Source organism: Ctenopharyngodon idella, chromosome 22 (genome assembly GCF_019924925.1).
Source record: "Ctenopharyngodon idella isolate HZGC_01 chromosome 22, HZGC01, whole genome shotgun sequence".
Lineage (NCBI taxonomy): Eukaryota > Metazoa > Chordata > Actinopteri > Cypriniformes > Xenocyprididae > Ctenopharyngodon > Ctenopharyngodon idella.
In genome coordinates, this window is record NC_067241.1 from 28,063,051 (window position 1) to 28,089,015 (window position 25,965).

The window sequence follows — 25,965 nt, forward strand, 5'->3', positions numbered from 1 at the left end:
AGCTATTGACACTGCAGAAAGTTGGCGACTTCTGCGCCCTGTGCGCCTCAGCATGCGCTGACCCCGCTCTGTGATTTTATGTGGCCTACCACTTTGTGGCTGAGTTGCCTTTGTTCCCAATTGCTTCCACTTTGTTATCATACCACTAACAGTTGACCGTGGAATATTTAGTAGTGAGGAAATTTCACAAATGGACTTATTGCACAGGTGGCAACCTATCACGGTACCACGCTTGAATTCACCGAGCTCCTGAGAGCGACCAATTCTTTCACAAATGTTTGTAGAAGTAGTCTGCATGCCTAGGTGCTTGATTTTATACATCTGTGGCCATGGAAGTGATTGGAGCACCTGAATTCAAGGATTTGGAGGGGTGTCCATATACTTTTGGCAATATAGTGTATATCTGAGCCATTGCACTAGCCATTATTTTTAATCAAAGGAGACATAGGCATGTTATCCAAGCATTTATGGAAAGGAAAGCGACTTATACTTGGGAGCGGCCACGTATGAGGTGTTTGTGGGTGTTTCTCCCTCCTATCTGCTTTCGAGGTCTTGATAAATTCAAATTGTGGCATTTCTTTGTTGTTTAGAATCCAGTAGCCCTGTAATACTTTTGTCTTTTATGAGTTTAATGAAGAACTCAACTTCTGTCCAAACATACCACGCCCTCTTTAAAGAATGATCGACTTTTACATACGGCAGGTGACCTGTAAATGCAAAAAAACTGTTTCCATTGCAATTTTGTGGAATATTCCTTTTTCGAATTGCCTGAAAAAACACTCACGGGAGGTCCGTGAGTGTAAAAACTTTTTTGCGATATACGGGAGCTTTTGCGAAATTGACGTGTTTCCATTGGGCGTATTTTCAATTCGCGCAATTTAAAGAGTAATGGAAACGCGGCTAGTGTCTATTTCGGTCACACAGCGTGGATCAACTACAACAAGTAAACATTTCAGCTGTGTCGATGCTGTGCATGATTTTTCATCTTTAATCAACCTTCATTTTGTTGAACCGATATCTTTTAGTCTATGCTTTTTTCAGCTGTTGCCTGAACAAAACTTTACTAAACATTTGTAGCGCTTCTGCTATACAATGAATCGCAATTAGCTTTTTTTAAATTTTGATATAAAAATGTACATATTAAGTATATTTTTACTTAACCTATGTCTTTATTAATGTATTTTTTAATAAATCTGTCATGAAAACAAATTATCAGTTTATTATCGTTTAAATGTTTATATTTCACCAACAAATTGCATTAGAAACAATTCTATTATTTAAAAGTTTATATAAAACTGTCTTATGTGCAATTTGAATGTTTGTACAGCTCAGATTTATTCGAGTGTTAAATATTTTCTTTAAATATTTTTTGGCAAAGTGCTTCTTGAATTTTTGGTTTCAGCCCAGAATTTTAATTTCGGTGCTTCACTATTGATCACCCAAACAATGTCAAATACAGATAAAGTTTTACTCAACTTTAAGTTAATTTTTCTTTGAAAACCAGCATACATTAACATCGGTACACAATTGGTAAATCCAACTAATGGTAGATTGGACATTTAAGAACTGATAAATGATTGAGGAAAAGTTTAAATATTAGTTCACTAAAATTAATTCAGAAATAAATTAATTAAAAAAATATAAATTAAAAAAAAAAAAAAAGTAGTGAATACAATAAAATATAAATAAATTAAACAAATAAATAGAATTAAACAAACAAATGGTCAAATTGATTATCATTTTATCTCTAAACACCATTTGTGTGTTCACCTCGTGACTCAACACTGCTGTAATTTGTGATTAGTACATTCCCTCTTACCCTCCCTGCAGAAGTCTTTCCCTCATAGTGAGAAAGTCCATGGGGTTTTTGACAATGCGCCGGTAGCCAGGCACCAGGCGGGGATTGACCGGCTCCAGAAAAGGCCAGGCGTCTGAGTGAGCCTCCATTTCCATCAGAATGATCCTACAGCACATCAAACAGATTGTTAATTATCTCACATCACCCAGTAATTATTCCACGTAGCAAATTCATTTAGACTCAGGTCAGAGATGCACCAAGATGAATTTTCAAAACAACAGATGTTTTCTTTTTTTAAATTGAAGACCATAGGCTGGCATTATGCAAATTTGTTACATTGTTATGTAGGTTTGTAACAGGATGTGAGACTCATTTCAGGCAGTTTGGAATCGATTCTTTCTTTTAGAAAGCAATAACAGCATTTATCATGCACTTTGATCTTTAAAACTTTGCAGACCTTTACTTTCACAAACAGCTATATTACACACTACATGAAAGGTAATATCCGAAAAAGCATAATCGGGGCATGTATATTTATGTCATGTTTTTAAAGTGTCCCTCCTGGTTGATTTTGAAAATATTATTTTTCCAAGAACGGAACACTCACTCGCAGTAGGTGAGGTCAGGCTGGTTTCGTGTGGTCATCCTCCTGCGCTTGGAAGGGGAGATGCTTGTCCCACTTGAGCAAGCTGTGGTATCTTTTTGTCGCGTGGTCATGCCTCGTTTGTACCCATCATCCTCATCTGAACTATCTTCTGCAAGACGTCGTTTCCGTGCCTTTGATCTCTGACGCGATGAACGCTGTGATCTCGGAGTGTCACCGTTTTCCTGCAAAATTTTGTTTCTCATAAACATAGGCAAAGGCAAAAATATACGAACACAAAACTCAATATAAAAACACAAATTTTTCAAGATTACAATGTGAATCAAATTGGAAAAAAAAAAAAAAAGCTGGATATTTCAAATTTTACATACCTTGGCAACGCAGGTGGGACAGAACCAATCGCCTTCTGGCACCTGCATGACCTTTGGCCTCAGGCAGAACATGTGACACCCACGATCACAGCCATCACACAAGAGCAGGTACTCGTCATCATCACCCTTACGGCACACCTGACACGTCTGTGGACACATATGAACATCAGTTTGTAGAAAACACATTCAACCAGGTTTACATAACCCTATTGAGGGTTAGTTTTCCCATTTAGAAAATTTTTTCGAATAGGGCTAAACAAACATATCTATGGTTAGTGAACAAACACAGCATGTGACAGCTCCAGCATACTTGGGGTGCTTTCACATTTAATTCGTTTGCCTGGTCCGTACCCAGGTTGGATTGCTCCCCCCTCCACTGGTGGATTGTGTTCACACTGTATTGCTTGATTCCGAATCGCGGTGCGTTTGCGTCAAAGCAGAAGATGTTTATCCCTGTTGCTTGGTAACAACAACACCGGAGAAGGTGGCAAAATGCATAGCGTTGCTCGCCTCACTTTTGTATTTTGTTTTTTTTTAACCTTTGGTTTTGCTTCCAAAGATTACCACATAACGGCACTTGGGTCTATCTGCAGCAAACGTGCTGCAAATGTTCTAAAGAACGCGGGAGTCGGATGCGGGCACAAAATTTCTCACACAGTGCACAGTTATATTTTGCGTCTTCTTGCGTAAGAAGGGACAGTGATCGGGACAGTGATAGTTGTCCAAAAACCCTGCATATGCTCTCTCTTTCTCTCACGGTGAGTGCGTACAGCAACAGAGGGCGCTCTGAGCCAACCGATGGTGGGTAAAGCTCAGCAGGCAATGAAATTTTCTCTGCGCTAAACTTATTTTTTGCCTCTAAGGCGATTGAAATCATACAATCATTTTGTTTGAGCTGCACCCTCTACTGTACAGGCATAAATATCCATTTCCTTCCACTTTAGGCTTATTCATTTCACTTTTGGTGTGAAAGGGCCTTAACATTTGCCCAAAATAGCAAGCCAGTCCAGCCCAGGTGAGAAAAAGTAATGCAAAAGTAATGTAACGCATTACTTTCATAAAAAGTAACTAAGTAACGCAACTAGTTACTTTTTTTAGGGAGTAACACAATATTGTAATGCATTACTTTTAAAAGTAACTTTCCCCGACATTGGTTGTGATATATCCTAATAATCGTACAGGCTCTAAAGCTGAGCTAATGTGTGTGTGCTCTCACCACTTTGATGATGGACCTCTCCCATGCGATGGCTTTCTCCAGCTGCAGCAGACAGAGTGAGAGTTGAGACGCACTGCGGCAGCGGTCCAGGGCCTGCCGCCACGTCCTCAGCCTGGGTGTGATCTCACTTTCCAAGCTATAAAGACAAACAAACACGTTTGATATGCTCCAGAGCACATATAATGTACTATATAACCTGGAACAATGATTCATTTTGATGAAGGCTGACAAATATTATTACAATGGATAATAATGAAGTGATATTTGATGGTTAAAAAGAAAATAGCATCATCTTTCTAATGACCCTTAACTCTGACCCACCTAACAGCATCTAACGGGACTTCCTCCCCGCCGGGCGGAGGGGTGAGAGGTGCCAAGCGGACCACCTCTGCCAGATTCCACAGCGGCTCCTTCAAATAACGTCGTTCAACGTTCCGCTCAAGATTAGTCAATCGGAGAACGGCCAGGTCCAGGGGGTTGTTGGGAACTCGCAGGAGATCAGACCATTCCTTTTTAGTCTTGACCATCCAGTCGTCCTTGGGGTCAACCTCGTGCTCGTAATACTGCAGGTCCTCCCGTGTGGAGTCCGCCTCGGGAGGGGTATAGATCTGAAACAAGGACAGTGTCAGGTGTTAAAACATAATAGATCCCAAATAAGACGAATCATTCATTTTGGATTTTCAGAAAAAAACAAATTGCTACACACATATATATATATATATATATATATATATATATATATATATATATATGTTATATTATATTATATTATATAAAAAAAATATATAAAAATTTCATAACAGTAATGATTAATAAAATAATATCAATTGATATACCTTTACGAGAGCTTAAATATATAAATAAATATATATAAATATATTAAATAAAATGTGAATATCTCTTTACATAAGTTTACATAAGATGTTAATTACTAAAATTATTTAAAATGTTTAATTAGTACATTTATTATTTTATTATTTAATTTCATAACAGGAATAATGAATATATAAAATAATGTATTAAATGTATTTATTTATTATTTTTATTATTACTGTTTATTTTTAACTTATTAAATTTATTTTTATAATGATTCATTTTATTCACTTTATTTAATTTCACAACAGGAACAATAAAATAAGAGATATATAAAATTATTATTATTTATTTGTATTTAAATAAATAATAATAATAATAATAATAATAATAATAATAATAATAATAATACTATAAATATATATATATATATATATATATATATATATATATATATATATATATATATTATATGAATGAACCACAACCCAGACAATTTACTTTTAATGGGTATGACACAACCTTACATTGCTCAGTGTGTTCAAATTAAGAGTAAGTCACTGAGCAGTTTTCTCTACTTATTAGGATTAACAGACTCTGAGCACTTGAGTGTGTGGGCAGCTGGTTATCACTACCTGAAATTGAGAGCTTGATGATTCCTGACTAGCCTCCGTTTCACTCTCTGTGTTGGGAATGGCCACCTGGAAATAGAGATTGTGGAGATAGTGATAAAGTGAGCACGCTTGTGTGCTGTAAATGCAGTATAAACCAACAGCGCCACCCTGTGGTCACTACTGAAGCAAGACCTTATAGTGCTGTGATTCTTTCAATAAAGGAAGAAATGACTTTTGAATCTGCTCGATGCGTTTTCTTTACCTTGAGCTGAAGGTCTGCACCGACTACCCTCTGCTCCAGGTCTTCCACCCACTGCAGAACACTGATGTCTAACTTTACGGCTCTCTCCTGCTCACTCCACGCCTGTTTAGATGCCTCCAGCAGTGCATCGCCATCCTCCACTGTCATCTGAAAGATGGGATCTGGGAAGGAACAATGGAAAAGAACGCACTAAACAGGCTGCCATCAACCAAAGCCTGCAATCACACTCAGCATGTTCCTGCTCCTCACCGGTCACGGGACGTCTGCAGACCTCAGCCAGATACTCCATGTGTTTAGTGAGGTGTTTGTGGAGAACCCTCTCTCGAATGCCTCGTGGGTGAAGGGCGCTCAGAATGGCTGTCAGCTCCTCCGGTTCTTTGATCCACCACCAGCCCTTCACCATCTCTGTGGGAGAAAGACATTTAAGGGCCATTTACATGACACCGTTTTCAACTAATAACAGAAAACGTATGCGTTTTGGCCGTTCATTTACACGACAACGCCATTTTGGGGGCCTGAAAACGCAAACTTTTTTTACCGTTATCATCTCTGTGTAAACTACAAAAATGTGAATTTGTGAAAATGGTGACGTCATGCGCATGCATATTACGTGTTCAGTCTATAGGCACATAGTTTCTTTAGAAAGTGACATCACCATCTACTGGCCTGGAAGCATATTACAGAGTTTTGATTGAATGTTGTCATCAGTACGTGAAAACCGCAAAGAAACAATGTTTACGTTATTAGTACATTTAATTATAGTCATGTAAATGTACCCTTAGCCAATGAACGCAGCTCAGCCGGAAATAAAGAGCTTTAGAATGTCATTTAAGATTAAAAAATTGTACATTTTTCTTGGTGCATAAACAATATTTTAATATGTAAATGAATTAATAAATGGTATATAATAAATGTCGCATTTCATTGCTTTTGTACCAACAGAGTATGTCATAGATAAAAACCTGAACTTAGAATGAAGATTAACGCATCAGGGATGTGATGCATTCTGCTCTAATCTGTGAAACACTACTTAAGTTAAGGATTATAGGAATCTAATACTCTATGTCAAATGATCTGTGCATTAAGTCTTGGAGAGCAAATACAAAATAATAGACCTGCCACTTTTTCTATGTAATGCATTACTGTTGTTCATTTTAATACTAACTTTACAAATCAATCGCTCAGTGACTTTTTAAAACTACTTTTTAAACTATTTACAGATTTTTAAATATAGTTGTAAGCACTTTGTTTTATGATCTGTCCTGACAGCGATTATTTTTATTTCATTAATAAATAGGATAAGTTAATATTACAAACAGTTTTTTTGCATTCATTTTGAATTTATTGCCAGTCCTGGGCTCTCAGTTCACATGGGTAGGGTACTTCGTACTGTGTGTGTGGACGGCTGTGTTTGTCCCCCACCACCAAAGACCATTTTTGACTCATGAAAAACCCTGGTGATTTGAATCAAAATGCACATACCACACAGGTATTGATCTGGAATATAAATAATTACAATGTATTTTATGAATTTTTAAAAGAATTAAAGGATGGCGAATTAAAAAAAAAAAACAAAACAAAAAAAAAACCAACTTTTTAAATATTATATTATAAAGATATTATAATTTAGATAGTATTCAGGGTTATTTTAGTGTTATTTCTATACTTTTATAATTGTTTATTAATATCTTAAATGCATGTAAATTTCAGTTTAATTTGTAATGTGCTTTTGACAAATTTATTAGTTGTTATTGTTTTAGCATTACCATTTAGATTTAATTTAATTTCAGTTTGTTTAGTTTTAGTCTATTTATTTCTAGTTAGTAATTGTGCTTAAACTTTAGTTAATTTTCTATTATTCGTATCTTCTATTATTTATAATTTTATTTTAGCTTTGTTTCGTTTAACTCTGGTCAAATGACATGCAGGTAAACAAAGTGAGTATTTTATTTTAAAATTATTTATTTATTTTAATTTTACATTTTTATGATTTCATTATTAGCTTTTCATGAACTTCTCTAAAAACTTCTGGGTTAGATAAAGTTGCCTTAGTGACATTTAAATATTATGAACATCCATCCAATGGCAATTCCTATGTTCAATATTTCAGAGAAAACTGGATGGTTAAGTTGGCAAGGCTCAGAAAAGCACTTCTATAATTTACAAATGCAGGATTTGCAGAAATGTCTTTTATCCTTACTGTCAAGTCTGTTAACATCACGACACTCACCTAACGGAATAGGCTTCACCATCAGCTGAGTGAAGTACTTCAGTTCAACCTCTTGGAAGAGATTGGAGGGAGGTCTTCCGCGCCTCTTGGCCGTGCTGGATCGAGAGTGCACTCTTGACGGCCCGCTGCCTCTCCTGCGCCTCCTGCCAGCCCTGGGAGCTGGAGCTGGAGTGGAGCACACCTGAGGAACAGGAAGAGGAAGAGGAGCAGCTTCCATCTGCATCTGAGGATGATGACACAGGGAGAAGTGATCAGAAGGATAAACATGCTGCATTCAGGATATTCATTAACTTTCTGATATTACTGAAGAATGAACCTGTGTCATTGGAGGCTGCAGTGGAGGTGCAGCGAGCGGGTCACAGCCGAGGGGTGAAGTGGGTGCAGGGGTGTTCTCGCATGGCTGGGAGAGAGACGCCTCGTCACACGGCTCCTTAGGCAACAGATTGAACCACTGGCCTCGTTTCTCTGCCTGCTCCCTCATACTGTCCTCTGGTTGGCTGTTATCCTCACCTTGACCAGCTCCAGATGCTGCGATCGGCGTGCTGCCGTCAGTCTCTGTGTCCTGCTGCTGCTCGAGAGGGGCCTGGAAAGCAGGCTTAGCGAGTTCCTGCACGGGGGAGTTAAGGGCCGAATCTTCACCTGCTGATCTGCTGCTACGGCGCCGCCGCCGGTTCTTGGCAGCTCGAAGGTGGAGCTCCACTTCCGGTTTGATCTTACGTGGGCGTCCCCTTCCTCGGGGGCTGCTCATCAGAGAGGCCTCGCCGGGTAGAGGATCCACCTCTGTGGGGGAAAGCTGGGATATTCGAGGGGAAGAGGCGCGTGATGTGCCGAAACCCGGAGAGAGGGGAGGCTCCGCTTTAACCTCTGTTTTCACTGGGGTTATGACCTTCACATAAGTCACAGGTTCATCACTGACAGTCACTTCACCTGAGGCTGAACACAGGGAAGTAATAACTGAACATTAATGTGGTTAACAAGTAGGGCTGCACAAGAAATTATACATATAAATAAATATATTAATATAAATTAAAATTAAAAGTATTATTATTATTATTATTATTATATAAATATAATTCATTTTTGTGTGAACTAACAACCATTCCGAAAATTACTAATATTAGCCATGTGAATTTATTATTATTATTATTACCATTATAAATTATTATTAAATATTTGTATTTTAGTTGTTAAAGAAAAAAAACTATAATATTTTTCTTAAATACTATTTATTTTTCAGTGAAATATTACAATATTAATATTTCTTATTGTATTTTGCTATTTTTTATATTTTTATTTACTACTACTACTAAATAATAAAACTAATATGTTAAAAATAATAACAATAATAATAATAATAATAATAATAATAATAATAATAATTATTATTATTATTATTAAGCCCCATATTGATAATAATCACAAAAGTTTGGGCAAATTATGTAGCCCTACAAGCAGAGCAAACCTGGATTTTTTTTTTTTTTTTTTTTTAAATAGCATTTTAAATTGGAATTGCAATTTTTTTTTATATTTAGGCAGACTACTACCTAAATATATATGGCACTACATCAAGGCGTTTGGGACAAGTGTGCGAGATATCAGACTCACTGCATGCTGGGAGTTTCCACTCACCCAAGATATCCTCTGCTCCCTCCACGAGGATACATCCCATATAAGGCAGCAGCAAGTACCTGCGACGGTACCGGTCCTGCCCGAGAGACACTGCTCGCATGGAATGAGACGACTGTAGCAGCTTCTTGCGGAAAAACACTTGGCGCTGAACACACAGAAGAAAATATTGTAACAAAAATAAAAACATTTTGATCAACTCAATAGTGAAAGGAAAAAAAAAAAATTAAACAGATCGTTGAACAAAGAATGATTAGGTTTGTTCAAACTTTTGACTAGTGAAAACTATTGTTTAAAAACAGCCGATGATCAGGGCTGATTATATCCTGTCAATCAAAAGGAAGACTGCAGTTGAATATAATGGGTTGGGCTCTGTTAATTTTAACGTTTAATAATGTATCAAATGAGAGGGTTCCCTGTATAGTTTACAGCATTAGTTGGGAGAATTTTTTTTTTTTCCTTAGGAAAATCAAACTAATCAGCATCGATATTGGCAGAATTCAGTCTGAATAATCGGCTATCGTATCGGCAGAGAAATTTAGTATCGTTGCCTCTCTAGTAAAAATGTAAAATTTATAACCAATGTTTGAAACTTCTGGACTCACTAGGTCTAAAACTATATATACCCATTTTAAACAAGCCTTTTTGGAGTAAGTGTTAATTCTATTAACATTAATAGATTTTTCTCAATTGGTCTAACTTTACAATAATATACATGCTCTAAGTTTAATTTTAAAACAATTACAGGACAGAACAATTGTATAGAATAAACAGTGTTATTAACTTTTTTTTTGGCATACATTACTGATGTGCATAATACAACGATTTCAAAATAACTCTCAAAAATGTCATTTTCAGCAGCTGAGATTATATGTATTTTACCTTGGTCAGTTTATCAATCTGACGCTCCAGTTCAGCAACACTGCAGGTATTAGGGCTCTCAATCTGTGAGAAAAAAAAAACAAAACAAAAAAACACACACAAATATATATATATATATATATATATATATATATATATATATATATAAAATCTCCACATTAGGGGTTGCACAGACTAGTTGACTTTAATGCTCTGCCATGACACCTTAAGCTTGACATCGACTAGTCGCTGATCATAGCCTATAGAGGGCGCAGCAGGATAAGAAATCTTTGAAGTCCACATTTACGCTCCGTATCAAACAGTTAATAACAAATAAATGTATACTCCGAGAGCGCTCGACAAGATATGTTTGATTGTACCATCTGGATTCTCAATATTGTTTGAGTGAATGCAAGTCATTTTAAACAGCTTATTTTAGATGTAAGTTAATTTGGCGTTCTAAACTAATGCACTGCTACTTTGTACCACACACACACACACACACACAAATATACAGTATTGCATACATCACGTGCAGATCGCGCTCACAGAAGCATTCAGTAGCGCAGAAATGTATTGTCAATGTCAACACTACGATTCATCGATAAAATAGCTTAGAAACTGAAAAGTTCTAGCATATATTTCTTAGTAGCTAAAACCCACAGATTCACTATTAGTAGAGAGACGCTGCTAGGTAGAATTAATTCACACACAATCACACTCACTAATGCATTCATATAAATGTAATACTTACTGTGCTACTTTATCTGTATCTGATTTAGAAAAAGCAGAAATCTGTGAGAAATATATCGACCCAAAGACAAAAGAATTTATAAAAATAAGCTGTTATGTAGGAGCAGTAGCCTTGTGGGCAGTGCTGTGTCATATGTCATAGCTGTGCACAAGGCGACCTGCGTTCGAGTCTCAGCTCAAGGTTATTTGTTCATTATTGACGTCATCAGCGACAAGTCGACGCCGATTTTAATCACAAATGTGATTAAAGGTCGTTCAACCCCTATTTCACATTTCTCTGGTGTTAGTTAAAAGCCACAAACAAATAAAATATGTAATGAGAAAACCCTCAGTTAAACCCATGTCATCATAGAGAAAGCACAGCTCAGAAACCGAAGTGGCTCATTTTTGATACTCTAATCACATCTGAGGTCGAAGGATCTTCTGGGAAGTACTGTAGTGCTGAACAGGTTTAGAAGGCAATTAGAAAAGTGACTGTGATATTGAGCAAGTCAAGATACATTTTTTTTTCCTCTTAACTAACACCACTCACTCAGGAAATGTTTAGTAGATGCTTTTCTTGATTAATTACAACATTTCACATCTTCAGAGTAGCTGCTGTCAGTACACCGTGTCTTATTTAAATCAACCAAATTTAGCTATCCAGCTGAAGTATACATATATTGACTGACATCTGACATGTAGTGCACTAAATAAATGATTTAAACCATTAAAATCATAGACAATTTTGCAATTGTAATCCATAAGCACAGCTCTGGTTTGTGTACCTCAGTGTTTTTGGGTTCCTCTTTGGCTTTGCGGCGGCTCCCTCTCTCCAACACACAGCTCTCCTCGATGCTCTCCTCCTCGGTCATGCCCACGCGAGCACTGCGCCGACGCTCCTCAAAGCACAGCTCCTCCTCTGAGCGGCCAGTCTTCCGCACCAGCGCAGCCTTCAGTCTGCTCAGGCACAAACACACACATTTAGAAAAGATGAAGCCAACTACAGAAGAGTCTTAAGGTGATGATACACGGGCAACTTTTTGAGCAATGTTGCCAGGCAGTGCTGCCAGGCGATGTTGCTTGAGCACTTTCCCATTGAGAATGGGTAACAAATTTCGATCTAAAGTATCCATATAGAAATTTGTTGCTCATTCTCAATGGGAAAGTGCCCAAGCAACATCGCTCCGCAACATTGCTCAAAAAGTTGCCCCGTGAATCATCACCTTTAGTGTTTATGGTCACGTGACACAGGGTGTTGAGCCCTTGCGATGCATTTAAAAGCTAGATAAAGCTAGTTAATGTACAAACAGAATAATTCAAGTTGTTTTGTTGTGAAACATTATACACATTTTCATCACGTGAAGTTTAAATATTTCATAGTTGCACCCGATTTCAAAAAACTGCTTTCACAGCAACCAAATTTTGACTCTGGTGTGTACAAAAAGCTTTCAGGATAAGAGTAACTCACTTGCGTAGTTTGCCTTCTATAATCCACTTGTTTTTCCTGTAGGTTGCCATATTCTCTAGTGTGTTATCAATCTCCCTGCAGAAACAGAACAGTTGAAAATGTTTAAATATATAGATCTAGAAAACTCTTTCAAATTATGATGATAATATGATTTGAATTCCTACTGACCTGGTGACTATGTTGCTGGCGTTGAGTTCCTCCACCAGGAAGGCCAGTATGGAGGCTTTGACATCGGAATTGAGGGTCTGGAAGCTCTTTGTACGGAGACTGTTACACACCTCCAACTCAAAGCCATGGGCTTCCAGAAAGATCCGCAGAACTTCAGACACAGTGTTGTGGCTCAGCTCCAGATCCACCAGCTTCTCCCCCAGGATCTTCACAGACTGAGACAGGAAAAAGAAACAAACCAACCTTCATTAAAACACTGATCACTAAAATGCCTTAAATTTAGTGCAAAACCCATGACACTGAACATACGTGAATATATATATAAAAAAATACAGATATTTAATATGTTGTGGATGCTGTTTCATGTTGCTTTCAAGCCTGTTTTCCATTAACTAAAATAATGAAAAATTTAAAGTTACCCAATTTCAAAGTTATGTTTCAGATCAAATGGATGCGTTAACAAAACATTTAAGACTTTTAAACACTAATTATTACAACTTGAAAAATAAATTGAATATACTGATATCACACTCAAAAGAAGACAAACCTGGTAATAAGAGGGCAGTCCAGGATCATGCAGAGCGGCCTCCACCAGTTTAATGAGCAGATCCAGGAGCTCGCCCTGGCTCTTTTCCATGCCGAGGAGCCCTTCCTGCAGGGTGCTCAGGCTGGGAATGTCCTTGGGCACCTGGAGCCCCAGAATCTTTCCATAACCATGGAGGAACTCGACCACCCTTAAACAATTGGAGAAGGCCAAACCTGAAAGCACCAGTCCTGGTACCCGTGACAACGCTGGGAGGAGCTACAGATGGAGACAGACGACAACATTATGAGTGATGGAATAAACCATCCCAGGTATAACATCACACTTTAATTACCCAACATTCAGAGATGTACTTGACAATATTGTAGGCTACTACTTTTTCTTCCATCAAATAAAAGCATTATCTGCTTGTTCGTAGTAGTGTGAGAATGGTAGCAATGTGTATTATGGTGTGTGTCCACTGGTGCTAAGTGGGCGTTTCAATTAATTCCTATGGGACCCGCTCACACAGGAGATTGTGGGTTGACAGCAGACCGAAGAAAGCATTGAGAGCAGATGAGAACGTTGAGAAAAAGTTGAGAAATGCTCAATGCAAATGAGGAGTGAAAAATGCTGGTCAGCAGTCAAACGCTGTGAGGTTCATAATGAGCATTTAAAAATGTGAAGATTGTGTGGGAGTTTCTGCCAAATTCAGTGCGTAAAACATTGTTTACATATTCATTTATATGAAACATACACTATGAAATGTACGCTTTTCAACTGGGTTAATTAACATTAAATTGACACCAGATCTTTTTTTTAGGCATTCGGAAACAACGCTTGCATAATTGTGTATACATGCATATTAATATGCTGTAATGAAAACAACCATAGATTTAACACAGACACACCGCAAAGTGGAGGAGCTCTATTGTGAGTGGAGTAATTTTGCTTCAGTGGACATATACATTACACAGTGTCCTAACTATAAACAAAGCAAAAAATGTCTCATCCATGTGAATTGCTGTCATAATCAACTGTGACAAGCAAGAAACAACATTTAAGTTGTCTTAGTTTTCATTTCTGAAGAAATTTAAATCTGATAGAAAATCTCATTGGTCAAAGCCCCTGCACTACATGACTGTATATTAAAGATTCATATTCATATTAGTACATTAGCATTAGCATAAGTACAAGCATTAACATTAGTACAAACAAGGCCGATTAGCATGGTCACATCTGTCCCAAGCCCCACCTAAAAAATCTTCTAAATACTTCTTGAAATCAGCAGTTGAAATAATTTCATTAAAATAGAATTTTATTTTTTTTAACCATAAAAAAAAAAAAAAAAACTATGATTAGACAACTTTGCCATTCAAATAATGCAAATTTTTGACAAAAACAGTTTTGTAAAATGATAAACCTCACACTTTTGCCTAACAAATGATAATATATGCTATATAATTGGTCTGAACAAAAACAGCAGACAGACTGAATGAAACTGCAAAAGTCACTATGACAGAGGCGCTTATGGAAAAGCAGAAGTACAGTGGTTACCCCAGTACCCAAAAAAAACACTGCCCTTACTAGGCTAGACGAAAACAAAATGGCATTGAAACGTTTCTGAAGAAAGTGAGTACAATGTCAGAATGGTGAATTTCATAAAAATGTGACTAGTTTCCGGGTATTAAATGAGTGCAAAGACATAAACCCAACATACTGACACCAAGTTTATTTATTAATGTGGTTTCAAAAGTAAACTGTGTGAATATGCCAGGTGGGGAATCTCGTCTACTATGTGTGAATCCCTCAGCATGTCATGCTCACCGTATGATCGGGGAGACACATGTCCTCTGCAGGCTTCTTCATCTCCTCCAAGATCATCTGCTGCCTCTTTCTCTCCTCCATTCGTCTCTGAGCCTGCGCCCTCCTCTCCGCCTGCCTCTTAGCTGCCAGAGCAGCCTGTGCTTCGGCCTCAGCTTGGGCCTGAGCCTTGGCAAGAGCCTTGGCTTTGCTGCGGGCCCTGGCCACTCTCTTGATCGGGCTGGCCTTCTCCGGATCCAACGCCTCTGCCTCTGCCACTGCCACTGCCACTGGTACTGGTACTGCAACCTTCCTCCTGCGCCCGGGCTTCTTGGGCCCTTCTGCGGCCGACAGAGGGCTTTCAAATGACGGGCTCTGAGTCTGGTCTTCATCAGCCTGTTCTTGCTCTTTGGCTTTCTCCAACTGCTCAAAACACATCAGAAAATAAACTAAGAGCTCAGAACACTGGGGTTTTTGAAGCTACAAAACTAAAATGATTTTTTTAGTCAAATTTTTGAATAGAGTCATACTTTGGCTTTCCGTTTCTCCTGCCGGATCTTTTTAATCTTTGCATCCTCCTTTCTTTTCATTCTTGCCTGCATGAGACAAATCAGACGCTCAGTTTTAACAGCTGAAAAGTTAAAAACAAATATTCCAATATGAACTTGTTATAGTAAATAATATCAGTTCAGCTCACCTTCCTCTTCATTTTCTTCTTGATCTTGACTAGTTTTTCTTTTTCTTCCTCAGTGAGATCCTCTGTAAAACAATTCACATCAATTGCTCAGTATATTTGACAAAAAGGCTGCAACTACAAAATGACTAAAATAAAAGGTGGTACTTCTGTAACAAGTTTATTTCATAATCAGACAATCTACCTGAAGCAACCTGAGGTTTGGGAACGTAGCGGGCACCAGTTACGCATTATTTTCACATTTGCATAGTTGACGATTACAGCATTTATCTAGATTTGTAATGAGACGCATTTGTATACTTAAAATAAAAGCTCGACTGCAGTTTCCATCAAAATAAAAGCTAATGCGTTCATCACTTTCAATTATAGAGATTAGGACAAAATTAATTATGAAAGTTTAATTTATTTTTCAGTGCATTTGTTTTATAATATATGGTTATTACTGTCATAGGAATAATTTGATAATTATTATTATTAGTAGTATTATTATTATGTAGTGTAATGTAGACTGAAACACTATTTCACAACTAAAAGAGGGTTGAGTACCCTTTAAAGTTTAGGTAATGCACAGGTCAATGCACAGAATATGGTTTGGAGCTCCACCCACCACAGTTTCACAAAATCCTGTGGGAAACACTAACAGGTTTTCCATTTCAGAATATTCAGACTCACCCTTTGCCTCCAGTCTCTTCAGCAGCCTGGCGTCCACTTTGCTGAGCAGATCCTCCATCTTGGCCTTGGGAGGTCGGCCTGGCCGTCTACCTTGGGCTCCTCTGACTCGGCGTCCACGGGAACGAGGCTCTTTGTCTGGATTTGGAGGACGACCACGTCTGCCTGTTATTGCCATGATCATGGAGGGCACTTCCTCATTGGCAAGGAGGAACCATTTCATACCCTGTAACAGATTAAAGAGAAATGGCATGTCATGCAACAGTCTAACTGTCCTGGATTGCATGTAGCTCTCATAGACATGCAGCTCCTGTAGACATCTTAACACACACCTCGGGGGTTTCCCGCTCCTCGTAGAAATCACCCACTGGCATGCGTGGACTGAAGCTAAAGTGCTCTCTCGAAACGCCCTGGAGACCATCCTGATGCCTCTTCAGATACTGGAAAATGTAGGAGAGACCAAAGCAACAGGATGAAGACGAGCCTTATCATCACTCATGCAGATTAAGTTACAGTGGTACTGCGGAAATAGTTGCGCGATTATTTGAAACAAAACCGAAATTGAGACATGGCTTAGTGCGATTATTAAACCGTTTAGGCTGCCATTTAATTCAATGAATATATACGCTGTGTGCTTCAGAGTGAAGTGGCACTGTGTTCATTTACACTCATGATCTGGTGTTTTCATTATCTCAGTTCACAGTAAATGCTGCTTGACAAACAGTGAAATATTAAAATAGTAATTTCTCTTTTGTTTTTATTCAGTAATTTTTATTTAATCATTTTAATTTTAGTAATTTAGAAAAAATAATAATTAGTATCACTATTATTACTACCATTACTATTATTATTGTTATTGTATTAATTTTATAGCCATATTGTTATATAATCACAAAACTTCGGCCAAATTGTGCAGCCCTTCAAACAAGCACAGGAAACCTGGAATTTAAGAGCATTTCAAATTGCAACCACAATTTTTTTTTTTAAATCAGAAAATTAGATTTTTCCCTCCCCCCCCCCCTCCCCCCAAATCTAGGGAGGGGGAACAAACCTAATTGTGGATAATCATTTGTTGTACAAGTATAACAGATCTCACCTTGATGACCTCAGGGAACTGCTTCATCCTCCGGCCACAGGGGCTGTAATACCACGTCTCCCCTTTCAGGCGGTCCTCAAACCTCCTGACTCGAATCTCTCGCTTCCAGCTAGCAAATGTGAAACACAGCACATGAAACAGGATTGCTAAACCTAGACCAATGAATTTCAAGCTGTTTGAAATTGCTGGATAAGCATTTTTAAAAAGAAGATTGAGAAGATTGCTGGAGTGGATGTCTATTTGTATGTTAGCTACCATCAGTGTTGAGGAAAGTTACTAAGTTTTACTTTTTTTTTGTGCAACTAAGATGAGTAAATTCTTTAATTTAGGCTAAAACTACATTAATCGTCATGTTCACACAGTGCACACAATGCCTGGCTACCATAAATCCTTGGTTTTTAAACAAATGTTACCAGTACAATAAAAAAACTAAATTGTTATCCATTATTAGGGCTTGATAGTGCAAGCATTTCACCTGCATCTTCAACTAAAAACAGATGTGTGCAATCTACAAAATGTATTTAGGAGAATGTGTGAGAATAAGAAGTAGGTCCTAAATATTGTAGGTCTTAACTTTGAGGATGGAAAACAGGAATCATGATACAGCTTAATGTGATTATTAAACTGCGAAAAGACTATGATTTAATGAAATAATTGTGAGCGCTACGCACTTCTAAGTAAAAACGTGGTACTGTCGTGCATTCTACAGTCTTCTGAGTTTCAGTTCACAATCAATGAACAGCTCACAATATTGCCCAGCAATTGCTTATGATCACCACTGAATTATGACAATGTTTACTTTATAGTGCTAATGTTGTAGATGGTTCTATCAGTTCATATTTTATTTCCAGCTAGAAGAAGCTAGAAGTAGCACAGACACTTCAAAATAAGAGTCCAAGTGCATAATGTACTTTTTTTTTTTTTTTTTTTCCCCAGGATATTATTGGTATTTTGGTTACACAAATTGTATTAGGCATTAAATGAATTCAGTATGAAGCAGAAATATTTAAAAACCTAGTGTACATTTATTCAAATAAATTCAATCATTTTGCTTGTAACTGTCTCCTCATATCCATTTAAGGGAAGAAAAAAATAATAATAATTATCTGATCAATTTCCATCGCACCCCTTAAAGGGATAGTTCACCCAAAAATTAAAATTCTGAAATTCTGTCATCATTTACTAACCCTCAGGTTGTTCCAAACCTGTATAAATTTATTTTTTCTGCTGAACACAAAGGAATATATTTTGAAGAATGTGGGGAAACTGAACAATTCTGGGGCACCATTGACTTCCATAGTATTTTTTTTTTTCCTACTATGGAAGTTAATGGTGCCCCAAAGCGGCCTGGTTACAAACTTCCTTCAAAATATCTTCCTTTGTGTTCAGCAGAACAAAGAAATTTATACCGGTTTGGAACAACTTGAGGGTGAGTGAATGATGACATAATTTTGATTTTTTGGGTGAACTATCCCTTTAAGTTCCTTATGCACTCCAAACAAATTTTTTAAATTAAGAGCACATGGTCTCCTTGGGAAAAAGCCATTGTCAAACCCTGGTTAACACTGCTTTGAACAAAGGACTGCTCACCCATGCTGCAAAGGAAATTGGACTTGCTCTTCAGTTGCAATCCTACGTCTTGGGGTGTCACCTGTGACAGAAACAACAATTAGATATATTTTAATCTTAAGTGCCAGAAGTATGCATAGAAATTAGATTGAGCACTTCTTAAAAAGAACAAATTTCAACTACTTATATGTAGATACCTGCTGTGGAGCTGTTATCATCATCATCAGCTTTTCCTTCTGCCAACTCAGTTTTGGCTGGTTTAGAAGGCTTTGCCTCATTCACGCCTTCTTTCATCTTACGCTTCCAGATCTTCTTGGGTTGGACTATGGGGCTCTCATTATTGGTCAGGCTTGAGTCATGGACAAAGATCAGTGGATCACTTGGAAGGTAAAGCGGAGCATTTGAAGGATTTGAGGTATCAGTTGGGATGCTCTCCTGTTCCTTTGACTCTTTAGAGATTTTCCTCTTCTTCACTGCAGTTGATGTATTCTCCTCTGTTTTCTTTCTCCTTCTAACCTTTTCTTGTTTTGGACCATCAGGTGATAACTTCCGCTTCTTGATCTTGGAATCAGGAGACCCAACTGGAAATAATTGATAAGACAGTATTTAGCATCTAACATTTAGCATCTTCATAAAAGGAATAATTCAGACTAAAATGAAAATTAAGCCATCATTTAGCATCAAGCTTTTTTAAAAAAGATTAAAAAAAAAAAAAAAAAAAAAAAAAAACACACAAGTTGTGAGAAATCAGGACTAAGTAAAACACAACATGAAATACAATCCATGTACTTTCTTCTCTGAGGTGAACATATCCATCGTGTTTGTCACAACAAAAAGTTGTCACGTTCACATCTGTCAGCTGTCATTCTGACTGTCATCAGACAAACAGAGTTCCTGTCTGGAGATATTCAACTCAGTGAAGAAAGTACACAGGTACTTTTTTGAGATTTCTAGGAGTTTTGTTTCATGTTGTGTTTTTATTAATCTTGATTTCTAACAATTTGTGTGCTTTTTCTGGGCGAGTCGGAGTGAACTTTGGCAATAATAGTGTAATGAACGTGCATGTCGTGCACAGAAGAGCAATGGCCAAGGTCAGGATTTTTATTAAATGCATAAAATTTTGGTTGGTTTTTTCACCAAACCCTATTGTATACCCTCCGAACACTTGAAATATATGACGTGTTGCATGGGATACTTTTGCATCTTTTTTAAAAGCTTGATGCTGGTCTCTCTTCACTGCCATCATATGGACAAGTGCGAGGGACATTTTTAAAAAATTGTTCTTTTGTTGTCTGAAAAAGAACGATTGGCATACGGCATCAGAACAACACCAGAGTGAGTAAATGATAACATTTTATTTTTATGATGAACTATTCCTTTAAAGAAAATGACTAATTTATAAAAAAAAAAAAAAAAAAAAAAAAAAAAAGTAAACCATTAAATACAGCAGAATTATAGTAAAGATGAACAATGCATTTACTTTCGGCAATAGCAACTGGAATCTTTGGGGTTTTAGGCTTCCGTGGCTTTTTTGATGGCATTGCGATAAGGGTTTCAGATATATGTGTGGCTGTCCCTTCAACAGAACCGCTTACAACCACTTGCAGTGCTTTAGCGGTCATTGCAGAGAGTGCAGATCTTCGGTCACCTCCAGATAGGTCTGAAGTATCAGGTCCAAGAATCTGATCACCTATGGGGAATAAAATGTGTTGCTTTTAATAAGTATTATTACTATTCATTTTAACGAAAAATAATAGGGATGTATGATATATCAGGACAATACTGGGACCACATTATTGAATTTACCATCTAATCAGACAATATTGGATTGGATTTTCTCTATTTATACATTTAGATTAACTTTACTGTCATCTAATACTCTTAAGGTTAATCATTTAAAAAAAATAATCTTTAGTATTTCATACTTTACATTATAATGCTTTGATGCCTAAATTCACATAGCAATTTAAAAGGTTGGTCTTAATTTTTAAGTGTCATATTATCTAGACAAAATAATATTGAATTTTAATCTGTCAATTATCGGTCACAATATGAAAATAATCATCGGCTAAAATTTGGTGCATCCATTCTAAAAAAGGAAATGTATGTTACTGTTCAACTATGAGGTTCTTTAGAAACAGATGAGAATAAATTCATTATTAGTGCATAGGAATCTCACCTTTGATAGAGTGTGTAGAGGCATTAATAGATGGAGAAAGCAGGGAGGAGCAGTTTTGTGAGGTGTTGTTTAAAGAGTCATCCAGTAGAGACGTGTTATCTATGAGGGAAGCCTCCTCGGTGGAACTTGTAGAGGTCATGGAGCTATTCAAGTTTTCCTCTTCACAAGATGTCTCCTGCAAGTCCCTGGAGTCATCAAACATGGATCCTTCTGTAAACTTTGATTGGTCTCCCGTCTGGGAAAGACTATAGGAATTATCAAAAGTGTCCATCATAGAAGTCCCATCCTCTGCTCTTGAGCTTTCAAGGTAGGTTGACTCAGCCAAGGACGGATAGTCCAGTGACGTGTCAGTGCCAAAAGTATCATTTAAAGTGTCACTTTCTCCTTTCCTTGGGGTAGCCTGATCTTTGATACTATAAGAGTCTTTTCTGCCAACTGCCATAGTGTCTCTCTCAGGTTCCTTTGGAACAACGAATGCTGGTTCAAGGTTTCTACCATGAGTTTGCACCTTATTCATCTCAGATTGGGCCTCTGTGTTGGATGTGCCGATTATGACTTCAGCTTTACTTTGGGAACCACAGGCCTCATGTTTACCAGGAGTCTTCTGAGTAGATTGTGATTCCCCAAAGTTATACCGTACTACACCATGAGAACCCACCTGCCCTGGACTACGAGATTTGTCAAAATTTGCCACAATGTCTGAAGGTTGAGCCGCAGAGCCAACGAGGGAACGAGACACGTTTGGAGCAGGAGAAACATTGAGAGATGCTGCGGATGCCTGAGAAGAAAAGCTAACAGCGGGAGATGGTGCAGATGAAGCCCGAGCGAGAGGAGAACCAGAGACAACAGATGGAAGTGCAGAGACTGCTGGGAGAGAGATGTTATCGGCAGCAGATGTTGGAGTCGAGGAAGCAGCAGGATGTTTAGGACTCTGGCCTGTTAGAGGTGATGCCTCTTGGGGTCCTTTCAGTGGTGCCAATGCAGGAGGAGCGGAGACAACAGATGGAGACGCAGCTAAAGATAGAGGTGTTGGAGAGACCTGTGGACTTTTCGACCCCTGGGCCTCCGCCAGAGGAACTGTTTGAGGAGGCACAGGCACCGTTGAAGGATGCGTCAAGATGTTAGAAGAAAACACCACAGACTGGCTGTGTGAAACAGCAGGTGGAGCTCTGGAGCTCTTAGGAGAAGACATTGAAGGAGTTGTACAAAGTCCTACAGGTGTCCCATCAGCTGATGAAGGTGCAGAGAACCCAGGTCTTTGGCCTTGGACCGTCTGAGGCAGTGATGCGAGAGGGGAGGGTGGAGACACGGACGTGTTTGCACCGACACCCGAAGCTGTAGATAAAGCAAATCCTGAAGATGAAGGAGAATGTGAATTCTGCCCAGAAACAGGTCCAGAGACCGTCTGGTGAGGCAGGGTCGATGTTTTCCGAGGCGGACTAGCCAGGAGTGGAGGAGGTCCAGAAACGGGGGAAGAACTAAGCTCATTTGCAGCAGCTCCAATCTCCTGATGTTGTTTTGCAGGTTTCTCCAGGTCCACGGCTGGATGCTGCACACCCTGGTTATAGTCAGTAGAGGAAACAGGGAAACCCTCAGGTTTGGACAACCGTTGGGGTACAGAGCTTCTCTCGACTCCATTGAAGCCTTTATCAGTTTCTTTAAAGGACTCATTCATATGAACTACAGACCACAAAAAAAACAAAACAAAACAGCTATTAGCAAGACATGTATGAACACAACAAAACTGTTCAGACACAGCAACAATCTACAATCATTTGTATGTGATTTGAAATGAAATACAACTAAAATTGGATTTTTAGGTCAGAGACGTGGCCTGGAAAGTAGTGCACTATGCTGCTAATGTGCAGCATCTGCACAGAATTCACTCCTTAACTCTTACTATTCTCCCATGTAATAAATTATGAGGCATTCGCTCCCATGTAATAAACTATGAGGCATTCGCTATGGAAACTACAGTAATACATCTAACGGTTGTTTTCTCATGATCCTCATGTTCAGCAGAAGAGCAATTTGAATACAGCGTGAACAAGGCCAAAGCAGAGTAAAAAAATAAAAAAAATAATAACAAAAGACAGATAATGCATCTTGATCTTCAATGGAAAGCACAGTATTGTTGATTGTTTTATTGTATCTAGGTTGCATGTTCATACAGTTTTCTATTTTCTGATGAGTGAGGCAGAATGTAAAACTGGGGCAAGACATCACCCTTTAACAAACTATTAGTCAGTTTGAATCACTTCCTAATCCAAAAAGTCAATTACCTTTGGTGAAAACAAGTCTAATTTGACAAATGTTATTTCAGTCAGAGGACATAATTAGAATACCAGTGTTGGTGATACTAAAAGCCATTCAGGAAGTGCATTGCACCACCCAAGTAGAGGAAATCAGAACGAGCATGCATGATAAAACGTGCTGCTATTTTTCTAATCGTTTAACTTAAAATGAAATAGACATTAACAAAAATAAACAAAATATATTGTTTCCCTACAGCTATCTGCAAACAAGAGAAACTGTTTAGTTAGCATGTTTTATGAGGTCTTCATCGTTTCAAAACAAGATTGTCACAAATTTGTCACATAGCAAAAAAACTCAAATTTCCATTAATTTAATACAGTGGTCTCAAACTCAATTCCTGGAGGGCCACAGCTCTGCACAGTTTAGCTCCAACCAGCTCCAACTCACACCTGCTTGGAAGTTTCTAGTAATCCTGAAGACCATGATTAGCTGGATCTGGTGTGTTTGATTAGGGTTGGAGCAAAACTGTGCAGAGCTGTGGCCCTCCAGGAATTGAGTTTGAGAACACTGATTTAATACCATTGACTACACAAAGATCTTTAATAAAACTTTATTTAAAGCTGCAGTCAATAAGTTTTGCCTCTTTATCACCATCTCTGTTTGAAACCTGCAATTACAGTTATTACAGGAATTATCATCTTTACATGGGTTGTGCATCAGCACGACAACTCAGCGCGGATGAATCAAATGTTTTGAGGAGAATATGTGGCTGTCAGTCACAGCACCGGTGTGTATACTGTACTTCGGAATCACAGATTCTGCGTCTTGGAAGTATAAGCAAAATGAGAATTTTCACCGGAGAATGTCATCTGAACAAGTAACAAATCTGCCACTTTTGTTCTGACCAACTGAGAAAAAAAAAGCATTACAATAAATCACGCTGCCAATGGTGATTATAACTAACAATCGTAAACTGTAGTAAACTGACGTGACGTAATGACACAAAGACGAACGGAAACCTACCAGTACCACTCGAATTAGAAAACATTATTACAAGCTTACCGTTGAGAATCGGGCTAAGGTAAGGAGATAGTTTTGAACACTGGCTGGTTATGTACTTGGGTCAAAAACTCTTTTTTTAACCAAAAAAAGTTACGGACTGCAGCTCTTTTAAGAAAAAAAATTGTGATGGTTGACAGGAGTGCCACCAGTTGCAAACATTGTTTTTATTGTTAATGGGAAAAAAATGAAAGTACAAAAATGTAAACTATAATAACCCTGTTTCCAGACTGTGTGTGGCACTATCTCACCTTGCATCTCTTTGCTCTTAGGTGAACCACTATCAGGCATTGCAGAAGGGGACCTCATTGGGACCTGCATTGGGACCTGCATGTGGTGGGGACTGCTTCTGCCTCCTCCACTGCCCACGTGATGGTGCTGTGGGCTTCCTCGTGGAGGCGTAAAACTCTGCGCAGGCGGGTGGAATCATCTGAGTCTGGGCTTGAGACTGAGTCTGGGCCTGCGGTTGAGACTGGTGTGAAGGATGCTGGTAATATGGCATTCCATTAGGCATCATGCCATAATGCTGCTGCTGCTGCTGGTGTTGAGGTGAGTGGTGGTGTGAATGATGTTGGAGATGATGTGCCGTTGCAGACTGGTGCTGCACGGCTGGAGGCTGCTGGTGATGCTGGGACGGTGGGATGCCAGGATGCCCCTGGTTGGGATAAGTCCCATACATGCTGTGAGAGTTAAATCCCATGGACATCGAAGATCCCCCCTGCTGCTGCTGCTGCTGCCCAGGATTACCCCTTCCCCAGTACTGTGGCCCAGCACCCGGGGGCTGCCGGGCCGGTCCTACACTGCCGTTGACTTGGTACGGTCCATGCCCCTGGAAGTGGTGCTGAGGCTGCTGTGGTTGTATCCCCCCCTGGGTGCCTGGTTTCTGGTGCAACCCGTGTGGAGGAACAGGCCCCATCGCTGGGTTGTACTGAGACTGGCCCCACAGATAGTCATATCCAATGCTGCCTGGGAGGTGATGGTTGCTCATATGAGGGTAAGAGGAAGAGGGAGGGTGGCCGCCGGGCTGGCTGCTCCCACCTGCAGTAGTGATGCCATTCACATTCATTTCGCCATTCAGATCTGTGTGATGAACAGCATCATTAAAAAAGGCATCACATTTATCAATTTGTAGACTTCATATATTTGCATTTCATTTATTATATATAAAAGATACACACTACTGGTTTAAAACTTTGGAATAATTACAACTTTTTTTAAAAAATGTTTTTGAAAGAAGTCTCTTATGCTCACTGTATTTATATGAATAAAAATACAATAGAACAATAATATTGTGAAATATTATTACAATTTAAAATAGCCGTTTTCTATTTGAATATATATTTTAAAAATG

The 25,965-nt window shown here is 38.5% G+C and overlaps 2 protein-coding genes across 2 annotated transcripts in view; one reads left to right on the top strand and one right to left on the bottom strand.

Annotated features, from left to right (window-relative positions):
• The window catches only part of si:ch211-117c9.2 (solute carrier family 26 member 6), a 211,994-nt gene that overhangs the window by 97,542 nt on the left and 88,487 nt on the right, over window positions 1–25,965 (top strand).
• baz2a (bromodomain adjacent to zinc finger domain, 2A) overlaps window positions 1–25,965 on the bottom strand; it is a 33,197-nt gene that overhangs the window by 2,953 nt on the left and 4,279 nt on the right. Inside the window, 28 exon segments of the mRNA XM_051879407.1 lie at window positions 1,820–1,963; window positions 2,406–2,626; window positions 2,774–2,920; window positions 3,990–4,125; window positions 4,311–4,597; window positions 5,438–5,503; window positions 5,679–5,839; window positions 5,928–6,083; window positions 7,909–8,131; window positions 8,225–8,841; window positions 9,538–9,682; window positions 10,417–10,479; window positions 11,916–12,087; window positions 12,599–12,673; window positions 12,767–12,981; window positions 13,314–13,568; window positions 15,117–15,515; window positions 15,623–15,688; window positions 15,790–15,851; window positions 16,459–16,681; window positions 16,788–16,895; window positions 17,552–17,660; window positions 19,142–19,202; window positions 19,318–19,701; window positions 20,601–20,810; window positions 21,300–22,979; window positions 24,866–25,028; window positions 25,030–25,694. Of these exon segments, the coding sequence (XP_051735367.1) occupies window positions 1,820–1,963; window positions 2,406–2,626; window positions 2,774–2,920; window positions 3,990–4,125; window positions 4,311–4,597; window positions 5,438–5,503; window positions 5,679–5,839; window positions 5,928–6,083; window positions 7,909–8,131; window positions 8,225–8,841; window positions 9,538–9,682; window positions 10,417–10,479; window positions 11,916–12,087; window positions 12,599–12,673; window positions 12,767–12,981; window positions 13,314–13,568; window positions 15,117–15,515; window positions 15,623–15,688; window positions 15,790–15,851; window positions 16,459–16,681; window positions 16,788–16,895; window positions 17,552–17,660; window positions 19,142–19,202; window positions 19,318–19,701; window positions 20,601–20,810; window positions 21,300–22,979; window positions 24,866–25,028; window positions 25,030–25,694 (7,213 nt within the window).